At 49.4% G+C, this 18,698-nt stretch overlaps 1 protein-coding gene across 1 annotated transcript; it reads right to left on the bottom strand.

Moving 5' to 3' along the window:
* Nucleotides 1-3,470: 3,470 nt before the first annotated feature.
* LOC121599073 (toll-like receptor Tollo) lies at nucleotides 3,471-9,420 on the bottom strand. Its single transcript, XM_041926575.1, has one exon. The coding sequence runs from the start codon at nucleotides 9,012-9,014 to the stop codon at nucleotides 4,905-4,907; it is 4,110 nt and encodes a 1,369-aa protein (XP_041782509.1). The 5' UTR covers nucleotides 9,015-9,420; the 3' UTR covers nucleotides 3,471-4,904.
* Between the last annotated feature and the right edge of the window lie 9,278 nt (nucleotides 9,421-18,698).

Raw genomic sequence — 18,698 nt, 5'->3', positions numbered from 1 at the left:
CGAAAAGCAGCGTGCATTAACGAAGCAAAATGAGGTTGAAACTATTTATTATAGCTTCTGTTTAAGCCCAAAAATAACCAATGCCCCTTACGCTTACGGACAAGGGTTTTTTTCATAGCGGTTCATTGTGGCACAAGTGATATTATAATTATCCATTTCCAAGGAAAACAATTACCGGAATGTACTGTACTGAGCGGAACAGCAAAATAGATGAAACCACCATGATTACAACCGTCACAAATCAATTATATCGTGTATATCATCACTAAAAAAAACATGAAGCAACAAGCTCCGGCTGTGTCCGGCCTGTCCCCAGGTTTGATGTCCATCGTCGCCATCGTCACACAATCGGGCTGAAAAATCGTGCACGAAAACGTCTAACAAAACATTTGTTTTTGCGGCTCACACAGTGTCCATTACCGTTTGTCTTCCAAGGGGGAAAATTGTGACAGTTTCACCGTCCCTCGTCCCTCACTACCACGTGGCAAATTAAGAAAGCATCGCGTTCTTGTACGCTTTCTTCTATTCCGCACCTTTGCACTAATGCCGCAGCAGCAGCAGCAGAAAATAAACGCTCTCCTGATACGATCGCTACACCTGGACGATAATGATGGCAGTTTTGAAAAGTTATCTTACGCTACCAACTAAACGCACGCACCGAAAACAAGCCACCATTAAAGTGAGAGTGGCCGACGCCTAGATGCGCCCTTTGCGATAGTGGCGAAGGCGACCTGCCCTTCCTAACGACTGCATAAATAGAGCGGCGCAAACAATACGGTGTAAATCAGAACGTTGTCGTTGTTGTTGTGTGTCTTTCTTTTCCTACGGTTAGATAAAAAACGGCCACTGCCTTTTAGCAGGGGTAAGTAGCAAGGGGTTGCCGCGTTTTGTCCACGTCCCACAGCCGACGTCGTTATGGTCATCATCTCGTTTGATGAGCGAAAGACAAAAACCAGGGAGGAAATCAGCCGCAAAATACGCACACGCGAGCACCGCTGCTGGTGTAATCTTCCCGAAAATCAGCTCCAACGTTTCCTGCGGGCACACGGGTATGGGCCAAAGGAGGACAGGAAGTGCCTCGGGCAGCGAAGATGGCGCCCCCGAACCGCCCCGAAACAACGAACACGCAACGCAAGGTTGGCTCATTAAAAATGCTTATCAAAATCGGTTGCGGTCCGCTTTTTTTTTTGTTCGTTTCGTATCGTTTCTGTGTGCGGAACTATCAGAACCGACCGATCGGTTCGCTGTCGATCGTGCTACGAACAGAGCGAGAGAGAGAGAGAGCACCAAGTGACACTCATACAAGCGTGCGTGCATTCGTTGTCTAATTGCTAATGTCTACATTGATGGGCAGTAGCAGCAGCAGCAGCAGCAGCAGCAGCGACGAGTCTGGATAGGTGAACTCAGGAATGGACTACGACGTGACAGAGCGTCCCAGTTCCGCGGGGACACTGTCATACCAGCATCCCCAACCACCCAGGCAATCGGAGACGAATTCTCTAACCGAACGGTGTTTCTTTGCTCTCCAGCTTTCCTTGCACTCTCCCCATCTTTCCATCCCCTATTTCCGACCATGTTTTTGAACCCTTCTGTTTAATCTTGAGCGACGGGCAAACGGGCACACCGAATGGTATGCGCGTCAGGCCGGAGGTGTCTTTGTTGGCGAAGAAGAAACCTGTTTGCCGTTGCCTTTTGTCTCTTTCGCCCCTTGCGCTGTGCAGTGATGCTGTGATCTTCTCCCCCCAGCAGCCCGCGATCACGAAAGAATGGCGGTTAGAATACGCGGCGTGACGTCTTGTCGACTTCAATCTCCGCGCAGCGCTCCGGCGTGCCATCGATCGTTCGTTCGCTCGCTCGCTTCACAAATTGCCCGCTCGAAGCCCAGCCCGCATGAGCTCCGGGCGAGCTCGAAAATCGAACTCGCGGGCTCACGATCACCGTTACACCCGCCACCACCCGGTGACACAATTCGTTGTGCCCCGCGCAACAGATCGCAGGCCGCCCGCTTTATTGGGAGCAGTTTAAGATTTATTTATTTTTACAATTAGCCATTGATTATTTTAAAACCCCCGAATCAGTCGGGCGATCTCCCTTTCTCGTTCCGATAATGTGCACCTCCGCAACTCTTCACTCCACAAGAAACACATAAATAGATAGGGAACGAGCGGAAACGGAGGGAGTGGGGAAAAGCCAGAAGAAAACGATAGCTCGACTCGACAGCAAACATAAAATGAAGAAAAATGACCATCCCAAGGTTTTTAGGAGCCGGAGCGGAATCGACGATTCGGTACGTTCTGCGTTCCGGCAGCTCCCTCGCGCCTGCGTTTGTGTTTCCAACCCACGGTCGTGGCCTTAGATTTTCCCCGTTTTCTTTGCCCTTCTTTCAGTGTAGTTCTTTCATTTGTGCTGTAAATGTGTGTCTCTGTATGTGTGTGTTTGTGTTTTACTCTGTTTTTATACCTACCGCCGTACTCTCGCGCTGTTGTCTTGTTTGCTTAGCAAATCCTTTTTTTTTTCGTTGTTTTTACACCACTGCAGCTTTCCGAAAGCGACACGGTGTGTGCGATGGATGGCGAAACGGTTCCAGAGCAAACCCAGCAAGAGGAAGGTCGAAGCGAAGCAACGGCGAAGATTGAATTAATCTTTGACGAAGCACCACCACCACCATCGCCACACCAGCATCTCTCGCACGCTCGCTGGTGCCGTCGTACGCCAACCGGAAACGGTTGCAATTTGCTGCGATCGCTCTTGGCCGGGGGCTGGTGAAGCGTTTGGGGGGGGGGGGGGGGGGGGGGGCGACCATACGAGCGTAGAACCATCCGGCACTCTCTCTCTCTCTGTCTATTTGCGCTGTTTGCTGTTGCGTTTGCCCGGGCGAAAACCTTTAGTGCAAATAGAATAGATTAAAAATGTCACGACACGCTGTTACCGATCGTTCCACTTCCACCGAATGTACCGCCCGGAGGAGACACTATCCATTACCGAGGCGAAAGGATTGCAAACGGCAATGAAAAGGGGCGGTGGCGAAGTTTGGGGAGAAAAGTTAAACAAAAAGCAACCCGCTTTACCCAAACACACACACACCCAAGGAGTGCAAGATGCAGACGGTGAAGGTTGAATGGAACAATTTAATAGAACAAATCGTTTGCAAAGAGTGTTGTCTACTGAACCGTGGCGGTTTCGAAGCGGACAGTTGAAAGTAATTAAATAAACAAAATGGTAATAAGACACGAGGCGTCTTATGCAAACTGACATTCACGCATCAATTGAAGATGAAATTAAAATATCAATATTATTACAGTGGCTGAAATTGTTGTTAGTGTTAGCTCTTTTATGAGCGAATTTCAAACTTTGGGATTGCTGCAACTTCAAACTTTTTATGCCAAAATGCTGTTACTAAGTAAGATTAACTAGTACTCTTTGCATGTTCTTATAAGACCTACAAGAAGTGTACGATATTTTATAAAATTTAATCCTAGTCTGTGTCTAACTGTGTAGGTGAACCCAAAAGCCTAAAAGCAATCAAACTACGAAGTTTGAGCCTACCAATATGTACATTGTGCCTACTGAAATGCCACTGTGCTTTTAGGAATTACTACAACATTATAACAGGATTAATTATTAATTTCCCCATTTCTATAATTACTTCAACAAATTTGTTGATTAAAACGCATGTTATTACCTTCTGCTATCACTTGACCTACCGCTGATTGCTACAGACTAAATTACCAAAACATCAGCCAACTGTTTGTATAATTAGAATAAATTTACGACCTCTCTTTGTCCATCGACCGGCCCGATAACCTTGAAAATAAGACCTGCCATCTGCATTAGTCACTCACTTGCAAAAAAAACTAAAGAGAGCAAAAGGTCTACCAACTGCGACATCAACACTGCAGCACAAAGTATCTCCCAGGAGATGATTAATCTTACCATTCGTGTATTTGCGATGCCACCAGTAGTTACTCACTCACTCGCTCGGTCGGTCGGTCGGTCAGAGATTAGCTTTCCATTACGGTGACGATGCTGCTGCGCCGGATGCCACCCGAGCCCGGGCAGAGAAAACAATTTCCCAGTCGCACAAAACGCACAAAAACATCAAAGCGAACCACCATATCTCGCGACTTGATCCCGCCCGGTCCCATCGGAACCGCTTTCTTCGCTCATCAATCAAACGTTATGACCGTGCTCGTGGAGCAGGACGGGAGTCAGGGTTGCCATTAGGGAGCAAAAATGGACGGAGAGTACACCGCCAACGAGCGAGACATCTGTGAGGCCACCAAACGTGTACGTTCCACTGCTTATCAACCGTCGGCGGAATGTGAAATCGAATGTAAAACCACTGAACCCCATCGCTGAGAAGTCGTCCCGTCCGTCGTCGCCCGCCTGTTGTGCAGCCTCCCGTGTCCAGCGGCTCCAGTGTGGCTTATCGCGACTCCATTCGTTTGTACCGTTTTGTTTCGTACTGGTCACAACCATAGCCGCTCTCCGCAGAAGTCATCAACGGTTTTGCCCTCCCAGTAAAGCCAACACGCGTACACGTATGTCTTTTTCAATGTGTGTTTGTTTGTTGTTTTATTTTATAAATTCGAACCCTAACCTAGCGTGTAGTAGGAATCATAAGCATACGATGCGCGCGATTACGTGTTAAGGACTACTAGTGTTGTATGGTGGGGGGGGGGGTCCACCCCGTACGGCGGGACGACCATTAATAACGACTTCAATGGGAAGGGAATGGGAGTTGAGGGTGTCTTTTTTCACGGGAAGATGGGATATTTTCAATTTCTTTTTTTATACAAAACAACTTCCAACGATAAGACTACAATCACGAGTTTTTTTGTGGGGGAAAACAAAACATTTGGGAACATCGGGGACATGAGGAAGTAAAATAAGAAAAACGAACTTTACACAAAGTACGGCCGATTGTTGCCGTCTGGTCCGGTTCCTCCGGTTCGATGCTGCTGCTGGTGCTGCTGTAGCTGCTGCTGCTGCTGTTCGGCCATGTACTGAGGCTCCGGAATGGTGGAATACACGTGGCCAAGCGTATTGGTGTTGGTGAAGCTGCTACCACCAGTACCGGGGGCACCACCGTGGTATGCCGTCCCCGGATGATGATGATGGTGATGATGATGATGATGCGACTGACCATGAGGATGATGGTGGTGGTGGGGGTGAGGCATGGTTTGTGGAATTGGTGTGGAGCCACCACCGGAATGCTGCTGCTGCTGCTGCTGGTACTGCACAAGTCCACCGTTTTGATGATGATGAAGGTACATCGCACCACCTGGGTTCGTTGGTGCCTCGTACTGTGGAGACGACCCGGCCGTCGACGGCTCCTCATCTTCCGTCGTGTAAGTACTGTGCGCTCCGCCGAGAGAGCGTGGCTGTGGAACCGGATACGGTTGTTGATGGTGAGGATGTTGCTGCTGCTGCTGCTGCTGCTGTATTGAAACCTCCGAGTTGAGCCGCTTGGGCCAGGTTGCTGTTGGCGCTGACGCCCCAATACCTCCCACCACCATCAGGTTATTGGTCGGTGCTGGCGTGTACCGAATGTTGATGTTCTTCCGATGGGACGCCTTGTTGACGGAGCCACCATCGCGCCCCAGATCGGGCATAGCGAACCGCAGCTTGTCCCAGAACCGCCGATCGTCCCACGCTATCACGGTGCACGTCCGTGCCAGTATGTCCATGATCGGGTCCATCGCCAGCATCGACCCGGGCACGGAGGTGATCAGCACTATGCGCTGCTTGCGCCGCGACGGACGTATCAGCTCCAGCGCCGCCTGCAATGCCGCCCGGAACTCGGGCTGCGACCACTCGAGCTGCAGGAACTTGACGCTCACGAACAGGACCAGCTTGCGGGATGCGTCCGCCGCCGACTGTACCGTGTCGCCGAGAAAGCCGGCCCCGCCGTGCACGTCCCGATAGTGCAGACACATGCCGTACCCGTGGTGCTCGAGCTCCTGACCGATTTGACTAGTGACCAGGTCGGCATCGGCCGCACTGTACAGCAGATAGGCGTCGTACAGCTTCTCGCTGTCCTCGCAGCGCTCGAGCGCCGTCAGCGGGTCCTTGCACAGCCGCACACCGTACCGGGAGTGGGCCCACAGGCACACATCCTGCCGGAACAGCACGACCAGCGCAACGAGCATGATCGTCAGCACCAAACCGGCCAGCACCGCGATCAGCAGCGGCAGATAGTCGATGAAGTCGTCGTTGATGATCGTGCGCTGCACGGTAGCGGTCGCCACCGGAACAACGGCCGGCCGCTGTCCCTCGCACTCCTTCACCACGTCCGGGAGCGGTTTCCCACCGGCACACCGGAACTCGCCCCAGCTGGTCTCCTCCGACGATTCCGTCTGCTCCTCCGACTGTGCCGCCGACCCGTTGCTGCGGTACATTCGCTCGAGCCAGTCGAGCAGTTTGGGCAGCAGCTCGCAGGAACACTCGAGCGCATTGCCCTCCAGCGAGACGGACCGATAGGCACCGTCGGGCCCACCGCTCGGCAGCGGCAGCAGCTCCCAAGGCCTGACGCCCTGCAGCTTGTTCTCCGCGATCGTGAGCACCTCGAGCGATTTCTGGTAATAGAACGACCTGTTCCCGATCGATGCAAGCGCATTCCGGTGCAGATACAGCTCCTTCAGCTCGCGCAGCTGCTCAAACTCGGCCCCGCTCAGCTGCTCCAACCCATTCTGCTCGAGATGCAGCACCTCCAGGGCGGGTATTCCCGCGAACGTCTTGTTGTTGAGCGACTCGATGTGGCTCCCGTTCAGATACAGCGACTTTAGCTTCTTCTTCCCAATAAACACGTGACTGCCGAGCGCACCGAGATTGTTCCCGTCCAGATAGATGTCGGTCGCATCCATCGGGATCTTGGCCGGCACGAGGGACAACCCGGCCGACCCACAGTCTACGATGTTCGACTCCCAGGCCGTGTCGTGATAGCACCGGCACCGATCCGGACATGCCATCTTGCAATCGCACGCATCAAAGTCACAGCAGTGGCACGTAGCGAAGCAATGCGCCTCATACCGGCACAGGAACTCACTGGCCCGCATCGCCATGAGCGGACGCCGCTGCTCACCCCGCTCATGCTCCATCGAGCAGTGCACAGAGTCAAGATCTTTCACCTGCGGATACTGCCGCAGGTACGCCAGCTCATTGATCCGCTGCAACCACTCCATCGTGCAGTCACAGTGTATCAAGTTGTCGCCCAGATAAAACTCGGGCAGCATCCGAGTATCGGGCCATGGTGTCAGTGCAAGCGCAGACATTTCAATACGCCGCAGCCGATTCCCGTACAGCACCACCTTCACGATGTGTTCCTTCCCGGTGAACGTTTCCGGCGCAATCTCCTCGATGTGGTTGTTGTTCATCAGGATCGTCTCGATGTTATGGGGAAACGAGCTCGCATTAATCTGACGCAACTTATTGTGCGACACATCCAGCATCTTCAACTGGAACCAATTCCCCACATCGTACCTGTTCCCGAGCTCGCTGATATTGTTCTTGTGAATGTCGAGCCACTCGAGCGACTGGGGATAGTGCGAGTAGTCGAACCAACCAATATTGTTGTCGGAAATGTTCAGATACACCAGCGAGGAAAGGGAGGTAAACACCCCCGACACATCCTCCAGCTCGTTGTTGTCCAGCCGAATAGCCCGCAGCGTCGGATTGGAGCTAAACGCTGACTGATCAATGTGACGAATGCGGTTCGACGCCAAATTCAGCACGTGGATCGTCGACAGCGCAAAGAAGGTGTCGCGCGAAATCTCCGATATCTGATTATCCACCAACCGCAGTCCCATCAGCTCCTCCAGCCCCTCGAACGATGAGTTGTTAATCTCCGCAATCTGGTTCTTCCCCAGATCGAGCGACTGCAGAAACTTCAGGCTCTTCATTCCCGAAGGTATCTCCTCCAGCCGGTTATCGTTCAAGCTCAGATCGTGCAGGTGCGTCAGATTCTCGAACGCCCGCTCATGTATGTACGCAATCTGGTTCGACTCCAGTATCAGCTGATTCAGCACGTACAGCTCGCTGAAGTGGTACGGCTCGATCTGGCGCAACCGATTGTGGGACAGGAACAGGGCGTGCAGGTTCTTCAGATCACTGAACGCACCATCCGCCAGCAGCTCGATCGCGTTGTGCTCCAGGTTAAGTATCTGCAAGCTGTACAGCCCCTTAAACACGTGCTGGTCCACCTTCGACAGCTGATTGTGGCCCAGATTCAGCACCACCAGCCGTACCTGTCCCGCGAACGTGTCCCGCTTTACCCATGTCGACGTAAGCTGATTGCGGGACAGGTCCAGCGTCTCCAGCCTGTCCAGCCCCTCGAACACACCGGGTGCCAGCACCGACAGCGAGTTGTTCTGCAGGTACACCTGGCGGATTTTGCGCGACGAAACAAACAACTCCGGCGTCAGTGCCGTCAACCTGTTGTCGGACAGGTCGAGCACCTCGAGCGTACCGAGCCCCACGAACGCCCGGTCCGCAATCTCCTTCAGCAGATTCCGCTGCAGGTGCAGCGCATTGAGTGACCGCATCGCCGTCAGCCCATTGTCCGGCAGCAGCGTCAGATCATTCCCGGACAGATCCAACACCTCCAGCCCCGTATTACAAGCCCGGCCCGGCTCCGTCGGCCCATTGCCCCAGTCGGACAGCATCAGCTGCGTCAGATCACTCAGCCGATTCCCGGTCAGGTTCAGCACCCGCAGCTTCTGCAGCGGACAGAACACCTCCGCCGGCAGGCTCCAGATGTTGTTGTCCGCCAGGTGCATCTCCTTCAGCTCGGTCAGCCCCCGGAAGCTGTCCGGGTGCAGCTCCAGGTTCATCACCGACCAGTCCACGTTGTGCGTGCTCAGCGCCAGCCGCTTCAGCACCCGCATGTTCGCGAACGCCAGCGCCGGTATGTACTTGATCTTGCAGTACTCGATCGACAGCCGCAGCAACCCGTGCAGATTGCCCAGGAAGTTGCCCGGCGTCGTCGTCGACTCTAAGGAACTTTCGAAGAACATAATGTCGTTGCACTCGAGCTTGAGCGATTTAATCCTATCTATTTGATAACTACTTATGTTTGCTAGCAGACTCTCCGTGCGCGTGATCGTCTTGATCCGGCACTGCAGCTCGTCCGACCGCTTCTCCTGCGATACTTCCAGTACCGCACCGGTCCAGCTGCACGCCTTCGGGAGGGTCTCATCGTGCCGCAGGAAGTTCCCCCGGCCGTCCACCGACCGACAGCACCCGACGAGCAGTGCTAGCGTGAGCAGGTGGACCGCCGCCTCCGCCGTCCGGGCTGCCGCCGCCAGGATGAATGATGGATGATCCGCAGCCGGTGGCCACCAGTGGCCTTTCGTAACACTCACACACACACACAAGCGCACAGGCACACACACTCGCACAGTCACACAGGCCAAGTTTAGTCTTCACAGATCACAGCAATAGGCACGGGACGTTGGGATGTTTTGCCCGGTTTGGACCTCACAGCAGTCACACACTCGAAAGGCCATCTTTTCGTTCGCTTCGTCCACCCCAACACACGGCAATTGTGGGGTTGGAGCAGCTGCTCAACTCAAACCACATGCACACACACACATACATGCACACCGGGTCACAGATTTTCCCACGCTGCATGCATTCTCCGCTGAGCGCATACGGGCATTTTCCGGCTTACTTCATTTCATAAGCACGAACGCACTCGTCGATGTTGCCCTGACAACGAAACCAAGCACAACAGGTAACAGGCTCACTCTCTCTCTTTATCTCCCTCTCTCTTTTCTTGTCACACTAGCTCTTTAGGGTAGCACTGCAGGGTTGTTTGTAGTACAACGGCACGTCTTCTTGCACTAGCAAAACCAACAAAACACAAAACCCGGCAAAGGATTAAGCAAAAACTCTTCTGCGGTACACCATTTGTACGTTCAGCACTGTTTTCCGTTGTCTCGTCACAGGGTCGCAGGCAAGAAACCGCAAAAAAACACACGCAGACTTCACGATCAGAGCTCTCACTTTCTTTCTGTGCCACCACGATCCAGCAAAAAACTCGTCGTCACTGTAGCATACACACACACATATACGAACACACGAAGTAACGCAATTTTTTTTCTTCTTTTTGCTGTCAGGCACCCCGACGCAAAGGTTTCTTTCCGTTTGCTTTTAAAGGCAGCCTTTTATCTGCTGCTACTGCTGTGTAGGGCGCCGCTTGCTTTTGGGACCCTTTCGGTAGGTCTCCCCTACCGCCACCGCGACGACAACACTGTGTGCGGCTTTTAAAAATAATCTTCACTCATACACGTGCAACGCGGCTCACTCACTCACACGCAAACGACCTTTTTTTATTTTTTTTTGTTTTGGCCCTTGGTACCACATGCACGGCTGCACGAACGTTTGCTCGCTATACACGCACGATTTCGATTGCTGTTTTCGCAACGGTGGCCGGTTCGTCGCCACGGGAATTCTAACTTTATCACGCAAACACACGCACACACACACACACGCGGTGTTGGTTTACTACGTTTCGCGGTGGAATTGTTGACCTCGCGCACGTAACTTTCACGCACACGGGGGTTGTTCGGGTGCGTAAGGCGGAGCGCAAAACACGTCCGCTCGCGTTGCTGGTTTGCGTAGAAATGAATGGGCAGATGAACGCCGTACGCAGCACGCGGTGACGGCGAACGCGAAAGTCGCGATTCACGTGCTTCGATGAGTAAGCGAGAGCGAGTTCATTCGCGATGGAAATGATCAATGGAAAGGAATGTAGAAACTGGTTTTCTGTTGTGCTTTTGGGGCTTGTTTGGTTTCGGCATTAGAAAAAGAAAGAAAACGGAACGGTTTTGTTAGGAGATGTGCGTTGATGGAATAAATAAATGGTTGTCGCTTGCATCGATTAAAATAATGCCCTACTGGTAGTTCCTACATTTAGCTATCCCATGTGCTTTGCTAAATTTTTTAAAAATTGTATAAAACATTATTTTTTTAAATCAAATTTATTAAATAAAATCTTTAATGTCGTTATTATCCTCATTCTACAGTCTATAGTACTTCTTTGTATTTGTTGCTCTTTGTCACTTCATTCGCATTCATTCATTACTTCATTATGCAATTCATCCAATCTTCGGCCATCTTCGGATTCCCATTCACGATGCGAGCGAGAGGGAGCGATACTCGCTCTCACCAACTTCTCTTCTCACCGTTGCGTTCAGGATGAATGAATTCTACCACGCAACAGCCAACCATGCTCTTCTCACGCCGACTTTCTCACGATTCGAACGTTTTGATGAACTCGAAAGTGCATCGATGCATAAATGGCAGTTAGAGAGCCGGGTTAAGGAAAGAGATGGCCAGTTGGTTGGGTTTATAATTTTGGCCTGTGGACGCGTCCAGACTAATCCACGCGCACGTTTGTGTGTGTGTGTTTGATGCTGCGTCTCAATAAATCATATGATGTGATATTTATGACGATTAATAGATGATGGAAGATGAGCGTGATTTTGGTGGAGGTCTAAGGGAAGGGAGAACTTTGGGCGGCTTTGGATGTAAATTGCAGCACACAAAAACAGAATGTCCGTTATATCTCGCACAGGCGTATAAATTGCTTGATGGACAGTTTTCAAATAGTGCTTTCTTCTTCAGAAATAATCTAAAATAATTTTAACCTCCAGAACAATGTTGTTTTTTATCTTTTACTTTATTTGCTTTAACTGCATTTAGCATTTACTTACTTTTATATTTGTCAAAAAGTGAAAGCTTTTGAAAATGATTTAAAAATTATTAAAGGAACAACATATTTCTGTTGTTTTCTACTATCAACTGTGTGTGTAGTCATTTGCAGAGAAAGAATATTACCTGAAATTTAAAAATTTATTTATATTTTTTATAATTTTTTCCTCAGTGTTTCTTCTTGGTCATAGTATATGTATGTCAAGCTTACTACTTACTTTTGTGTCGTGTAAATCCACCAGTAAGTAAGTAATGCACTCAGCACTCAACTAATCTAATGTTTTTAAGCCTTCCATTAATTCATTTATTGAACGCTTTTTGCATCGCTCATAACTTTACTTTACTTTACTTATAAATACCGTGCATTGCTTCTATAAACTATTCGCCTTAGCTCATCAGCATAGAAAACGCACCACTGTTTGCTCTTATCTACCGGTCGAAAGTATTTTGCGTCATTTACCGAGAGATAAGGAAACATTATAACACAAAAAAAACACACGCCATTCATCAGCAAGAAGTGTAACGATGCGAACGAATCACAACGTTGCATTTGCATTCCGGGGGAAATTTATTCAACAATAATAACTATTCCCGACCACCGCAAGAATGCCACCTGGAACGAGGGAAGTGAATCGAGAGTGAGAAAACAAAAAACCCGAAGAAAGTAACCAGCAAAAAAAAAACCAACAACATAATCACGCTTATTAAAAAAAATGCTAACTAATACTTCCCGTGCAACGTGTTCTTCCCCCGACCTTCTCCGTACCACAGAATGTGCTGGCGAATCGGTTAAGCCGTCCACCACCCAAAGTGCACTCGCCACCAAGCGCGAATGCATCCAAAAGGGGGGTTGGGAGCCGGCCCCAACTGTAACCCGGCCGGCCTTGCACTCACCGCATCGTGGATGGCGTTTCAAAGTGTCGTAAAATAAAATCATAATATCAGAGCATCAGGGCAAAATATCTCGCCCAGTTTGGCCGAAACAAACTAGTAAAACGCAACGCAAAAAAAGTGTAAAGGTTTTATTATTTTTTTTTTTTTCAAAACAATGCTTTTAGCCAAAGCGTGTGCAGCGTGGCTCGGTCGTGTGCATGCACCGTATGTACTGCTCTGCACAAAGCCTTCGCTTGGCCCCGGTGCAACGGGCTGCTTACGGGTTGTTTACCGTACGTGGCAGGAGTGCATTAAACAGTCGGCACAAGCCTTGGGACGCGGTGAAATTGTGGCAAAATATCCGATTACATTAACGGGACGGGCGGCGGCTACCAAAACATCGATCAAATAGATAGCGCGACCCACTGCTGCTTGCCGGTCCCTCTCGCTTTCTTTTTCGGCTGTTTGGTGTGTTCGAAGTTTGTGCCCGTTTGTTAGCTGGGGTTGACTGCGAGTGACCTTTTCGGCTTCGGCGTCTTGCAAGAACTTCCGGGAGAGTTTGCTTCCCGCTCCTGCATTTTCTGCTGACCTGTCGAAGCACGGGGGCCATTCGTCTTAATTTCGCCCACCGCCAAGCCAAGCAAAATCGGTGTACAGGGCGATACATTTGTCTGTCAACTCTGGCAAATGTGTGTTCGGGGTGTGCCCAGTATCATGAACGAAATCTGCTCGCAGGCGCTTCGGCAGTACTCCGTTGGAGGTACGCGACAGTGTCTTTTTAATGCTAAAATGGTCTTAAAGGAAGTAAACACTACAGCCGGCGCTTCCGCGAGTGTTTGTTTCCGGGAGAGTTACTTTCGCTAACGATCGTTCTGGTCCGTTGACCTACCGCGACGATTTGCAAAGACCTCCAAGGAAGAATTTGTCTGCAGATTTTCTAGAGAAAACTTCTCAAATTATTTAAGAAATTTAAAGTTAAGAGTTCTAGGCATTCTAGGCCGATCTAGGATCCTCCCTGAGATCTAACATGGCCTTAAATTCAAATTTTAAAGCACAAGTTCTTTTACCAGTTCTCTTCCAGGGACTTATGCATAACGATAGAATGGCCCATGGCCTCCATTATTTTCGAGAATGCTGTTCGAACCGAAATAAAATAGCTCGTTGGAACATTTCAGATAGAAATTATTGTTTATTTGCTCTCACCTCAACCCCCCCCCCGAAACACGAGCAAAAGGTTCGATAAGGCTCGAACGGCAAACAAAACATTGCCTCTGGGCTTCAGAGAGTGTCCGTGTCCTACAACTACCACACTACGTCCTCGGCAGCGCCAACAGCATCGTCCCGGGGGTAATTTTGCGCAATCGAAAAACATTGCATTTGCGTCGAGGTGTTGAATTTCCGACGGTTGCTCTCGCGCTCTAGTTTCCAATGCTCCTTGCTCCTTGTGGTTTTCCATCGTGCCTTGTACGCTGCACTGTTCTAGCTGCAGGTGTCTGCAGCACATCCCTTATACAACATATACAACAACACCGGTCACGGGACAAAAATCGAATCGTTTCGGAGTTCGCAATCGAAGCGAAAACCCATTGCACACCGGTTATTTCTGTTCACCGGTGCGCACAGGAAGAAATAGCAACTCTCCAGCGCAGCAAGGCGTACGTGTCAGGTCACGGAGGTGACCAGTAAATCATCGTCCAAGCGACTCGAGCATTCCAGCGAGGACACAGGCCATTCCATTCCACACGCACGCGGAGGGTTCGGAAGCACCGCCGCCGACGTCGACCATTGCTAGGCCCTGGGCCCCTTGCGATGATGCGCGGTGACCACCAAGATGCTGGAACGGCGAATGAGGGCCCCTTGTCCCGCATGGTGCGTCATTCGCAAGCAATCCCGGGTTTTCCTGTTTCCTCTCCCGAGCTCCAGCTTACACGCCGCAGCATACCAAGCAGTTTTTCCACGCCGAGGCCCACAAACACTCCCCTGCAAACGCAAACAATCGTAAAGTTTAACGATTTCAAAACACCATAAAACCATAACTGCTCTCCGGGCCAAACTCGACTCGGTTGTTTCTGAAAGCACACAGCGTCGGTTGCTGTTGTTGCTGCTGCTGCTCTGCACGACAATTCCTCCCCGACAATGGTCGGCCGTTTCGACTGTTTCGAACTGGTAAAAGATAAGTGGTTAAAATAAGTGTAAAATGACGTGCACACGGTCGAACGCGGAGCATCAAACATGTGGTCCTGGTGGCACTGTGGCGGAAGGTCGAACGTGAATAAACGTGGTAACGGCATTAACTGCAATGGAAATCAAACACACTATCGGTGGGGGAGGCCTTTTTGGTGTATATCAATCGCTTTATTTTTGGGATGTTTGAATGCTGAAGGGCATCCAGGTTAGAGGACGCTTATAGAACGCAACATTTGAAAAAGGTTATGGTTTCTATGTTCAAAATTGAATTGAAATATTAAATTACTTTAGCTCTTGCTATATCACACGAATTCCATTATCCAAGTGAACCCTCAGCTTCACTCGAAAGTACTTTAACCTTTTAAGTCATAAAATAAACTCCCGCTGCTCAATCTCTCAAGGCGACACCGACCTGTATGCCTACAACGCCACCCCAAGAAACCCATTCGACACTGCAATGATGCGGGAAATAATTTTGAAGAAAACGCACAATACATATACCATTTACCGTACCACGATCATAGCCCTGTTCTTACATCGCCATCAGTTCCAGCGCCTTGACACTAACGGCTCACGGCTCGTGATTGATCTTGATCGCCAGCCGCAACGACTTCACGCGCATTCCGGCGTACCTCGCCGGCTGTTCTCGCTTCGGTTTTTTCTCCCCCACCCAATGAACACTTAACATGAACTTGAACGTGCAGCAACGTCTCCGTCGCTGGACAAACTGTTACTCGCACCCAATGACCCGGGCAAGGCAACTCCGGGCCGAACTCCAAGAATCGAAAACCAATACCCAGCCCTCGGTACGCTGCACTGCCAACCGCCGAGGACTGTTTTATGCTCCAGATGTCCATCAGTGTGAACAACGATCGTAACGCAGTTAAAGCGAGCCTAAGCGAGGACAGCTAGGGGACGCAATGGACGGCCGTGAAGTACAACAAGGGCCACATACATGGGGAGGCAAAACAAAAAACGAAAAAAAAAGAGCGAATGAAACATTACAAGTGACAGTTATAGTGGTACCGCCTAACAACAACGACAAGTCCGAGCGTGTGTGTGTGTGTGCAGGCACAGATAGAAGGGGGCCGAGGTTTTGAACACATCGTTGGGAAAGGTGGAGAAGTACCATAAAAAGAACCACCAGAACCACGCGCAGTGCTTGTGACAGTTACAGGCGCATGAACCACCGAAACCCCTTTGCCACGGTAAGGCACCACGCCTCGGTGGGCCAGAGCGAGCGCATATACAGAAACTTTTAAGTACCCTCAATCAAAAAATCTCTCCCTCGAAATTCCACTTCCCCCCAGCTTTGTACCCCTTTTGCGGTGGTACAAATCCCACGTTTCCCATCCAAGCTTCCTGGGCCACAGGAAAAAAAACTCGCCGAAAAACAAAAGCCACCTCGACGCAGCTTAAACACGTCGCCTGCTCATGAATCACAATTAATAGTGATTAGGAAAAAGCTTGCGCTGGACCTCAACAGTGGTCCCGGTGGGCTCATTTCCCTAGCTCGTTTGAAAAATTGAATAGACAGACACACACACTCACACAGACCACAGTAGGCAGCATGCGTGTGACAACGTGGCGGTAAGGTACGAACCCGAACCGGTGCATCCCTTGTTTTTCCCCTTTTATTTCTTCGATTCCCTCGAATCCCGGACACTCTCGTGCATAGCGTGCGCATACGTGTGTGGTACAAATTGTTATTCGTGTATAATTTTGTTTTACCCGCTTTTTTCCGGTGTCACTTTCTCCCCTTGGAGTTTCTAGTTGTTTTTTTTTTCGTTCCTATTGCCATGGTTGAGCGGCTGCGACGAGTGTGATACGAGCGAACGCGAAAGATCGGCGCAACCAGATCGTTTAGGGATCGTGGCTTGATCGATGACGTACACGCACAAGGACGTCATTTTTTTTTTATTTGAGCTAAACAACCGGAAGGGAGCATTACCGAGGGCCGAGGAGGGGAGGAGAAAAAACGCGCAGCTAATTATAATAATATTAGGGTGCATTACCCAAAACGCATATTAACCATCGGAACGTGGCCACCATCGGAAAGGGGAGGGAATTCGAAATTAGAAAGAAAAGATCTCGACGAGTAAAATCCCCGTCTGAAAATGCCTCAAGTAGGCTTTGGATAGTCGCTCGAAAGGGCGCGCGCGCACACGCATTGTAGCGAGAGAAATTAAGAAAATGATAGAACAGTAAGCCACGAGCGTCTCTGTGTCTGTGTGTGTGCATGGGCAGGCGTGCGTGTAATTCTTGAGATTCTTTTCGAGGGCTTAAAATGCAGCTGCCGTGCATGGGTGAGTTATTGGCCGGTGAGCGGCGCATTTTGTGTCCCGACACACACACACACAGGGGGGGCAACAATTTACGGCCGCCGTGCGCATAATAGACCATCATCGGCCGCGAAACAATGTAACCTATTAGTGTGTCGTATTGTAAAAGATGGGGGAGTTGTTTTTTTTTTCAACGGCAAACCTGGTGGAAACATTGCCTGCGCATTTATGTATTATTAATGGGAGGGCGAGAAGGGCGCACGCCGATCGTTGGTGGTAGCATAGCAGAGAGAAGCGCGATCTCTACGCGCAGGTGATGCGGTGTTAGAATGCACCCAAATTGTTTTGGGGGTGCTGAAAAATTAGGCAACTTTATTGTTTCCTTCCACGGTTCAGCGCAGTTGGGGCTGTAATTTAGGTTGAAGATGCTATCACTGATTTCCTAAAACTGTTTACTTTGTCCCTTCTATTTATCAACTCGTTTGTTAGTGCCATACTGTTTACCAACTCCTAATTTAACGCTTTTTTATGTTGGCGTGATCTGCTACTGCTACGATCGGTTGATTATGGTTTAGGCATTCAGTTCAAAACGAAAAAGTTTTTCTGAATTCAAACTTACAAATTCGCATGAATCGCTAGAAGAGTCGCATGATACTACAAACGTTATTTCTAGAATGAATAGTGGCAATCATCATATTATTATATAATGTTCATCATTAATAAATCTAGTCAATGTTAGTCATCATTCTCCAAAAAATAGAGTTATTTTTGATTCAGGTTTTCTTACTCCTCGTTATAAGATGTCGCGAATCGTGTCTTAGTTCATTTCACCCATTAACTCCAAGAAGCACTTCAACGGGAACTGCTTCAGAATCTATTACGCTCCAAGAGCTGATCATGTAGTTTATTCAATAGCTGAATCAATGGCAAGTCTATACCTTTACGTGAAACTAATCTCTACCTATCTCAATTCTAGAAGTCGCCTCGATTCTGTAACGATTCTTGAAGCGATCCCAAACCTGTTCCAGTCCCAGATCCGGTCCTGGAACTGATCTAAAACCTTTCCCAGTGCTGGCCTAATATCTATCTCGGATCAAAAGCTGGTCCTTAATTTGTACATGAGATACTTACTGGATATGCTGGATTTGATAACAAACACAAATTTTTTGAATTTACTGAGAATTAAATAAATTCTGAATGATTCTTCAATATTATTCAACCATATAGGTACTAGTGATGATTGACTTTACGCAATAGAGATGCAATGTTGATGTAATTGTTTACTCTTCTAGACAAAGATCTTGTATAATTAAGCTGTCCCAACAAGGTTCCAAGAATAATCCCAAAAAATGATATGCAAACTCCAAAAAGTTCTCAAATAAAATACATCTTTCACAAGGGTACGGAATCCTTCCCTCCCAGAGCTCCACACTGCATCTAAACCAACCTAACACTCCCCGAACAAAGTATCAATTTATATCGCTAAAAATAAGTTTACTCTCCAGCGTAGAATCACCGCATCAGGCACCTTCCAGCACTGCACGTGATCGGTGAATTGCACCATCAATCAGCGCACGATAATGCTATTCGCATTCTTCAGCACACCCAGCCCCGAAAGTATGTGAGAAAATCATTCCCCTT

The sequence above is a fragment of the Anopheles merus genome, chromosome 3L (assembly GCF_017562075.2).
Source record: "Anopheles merus strain MAF chromosome 3L, AmerM5.1, whole genome shotgun sequence".
Lineage (NCBI taxonomy): Eukaryota > Metazoa > Arthropoda > Insecta > Diptera > Culicidae > Anopheles > Anopheles merus.
Note: the sequence above shows the minus strand (reverse complement) of the source record. Positions and strands in the feature narration are given on the sequence as shown.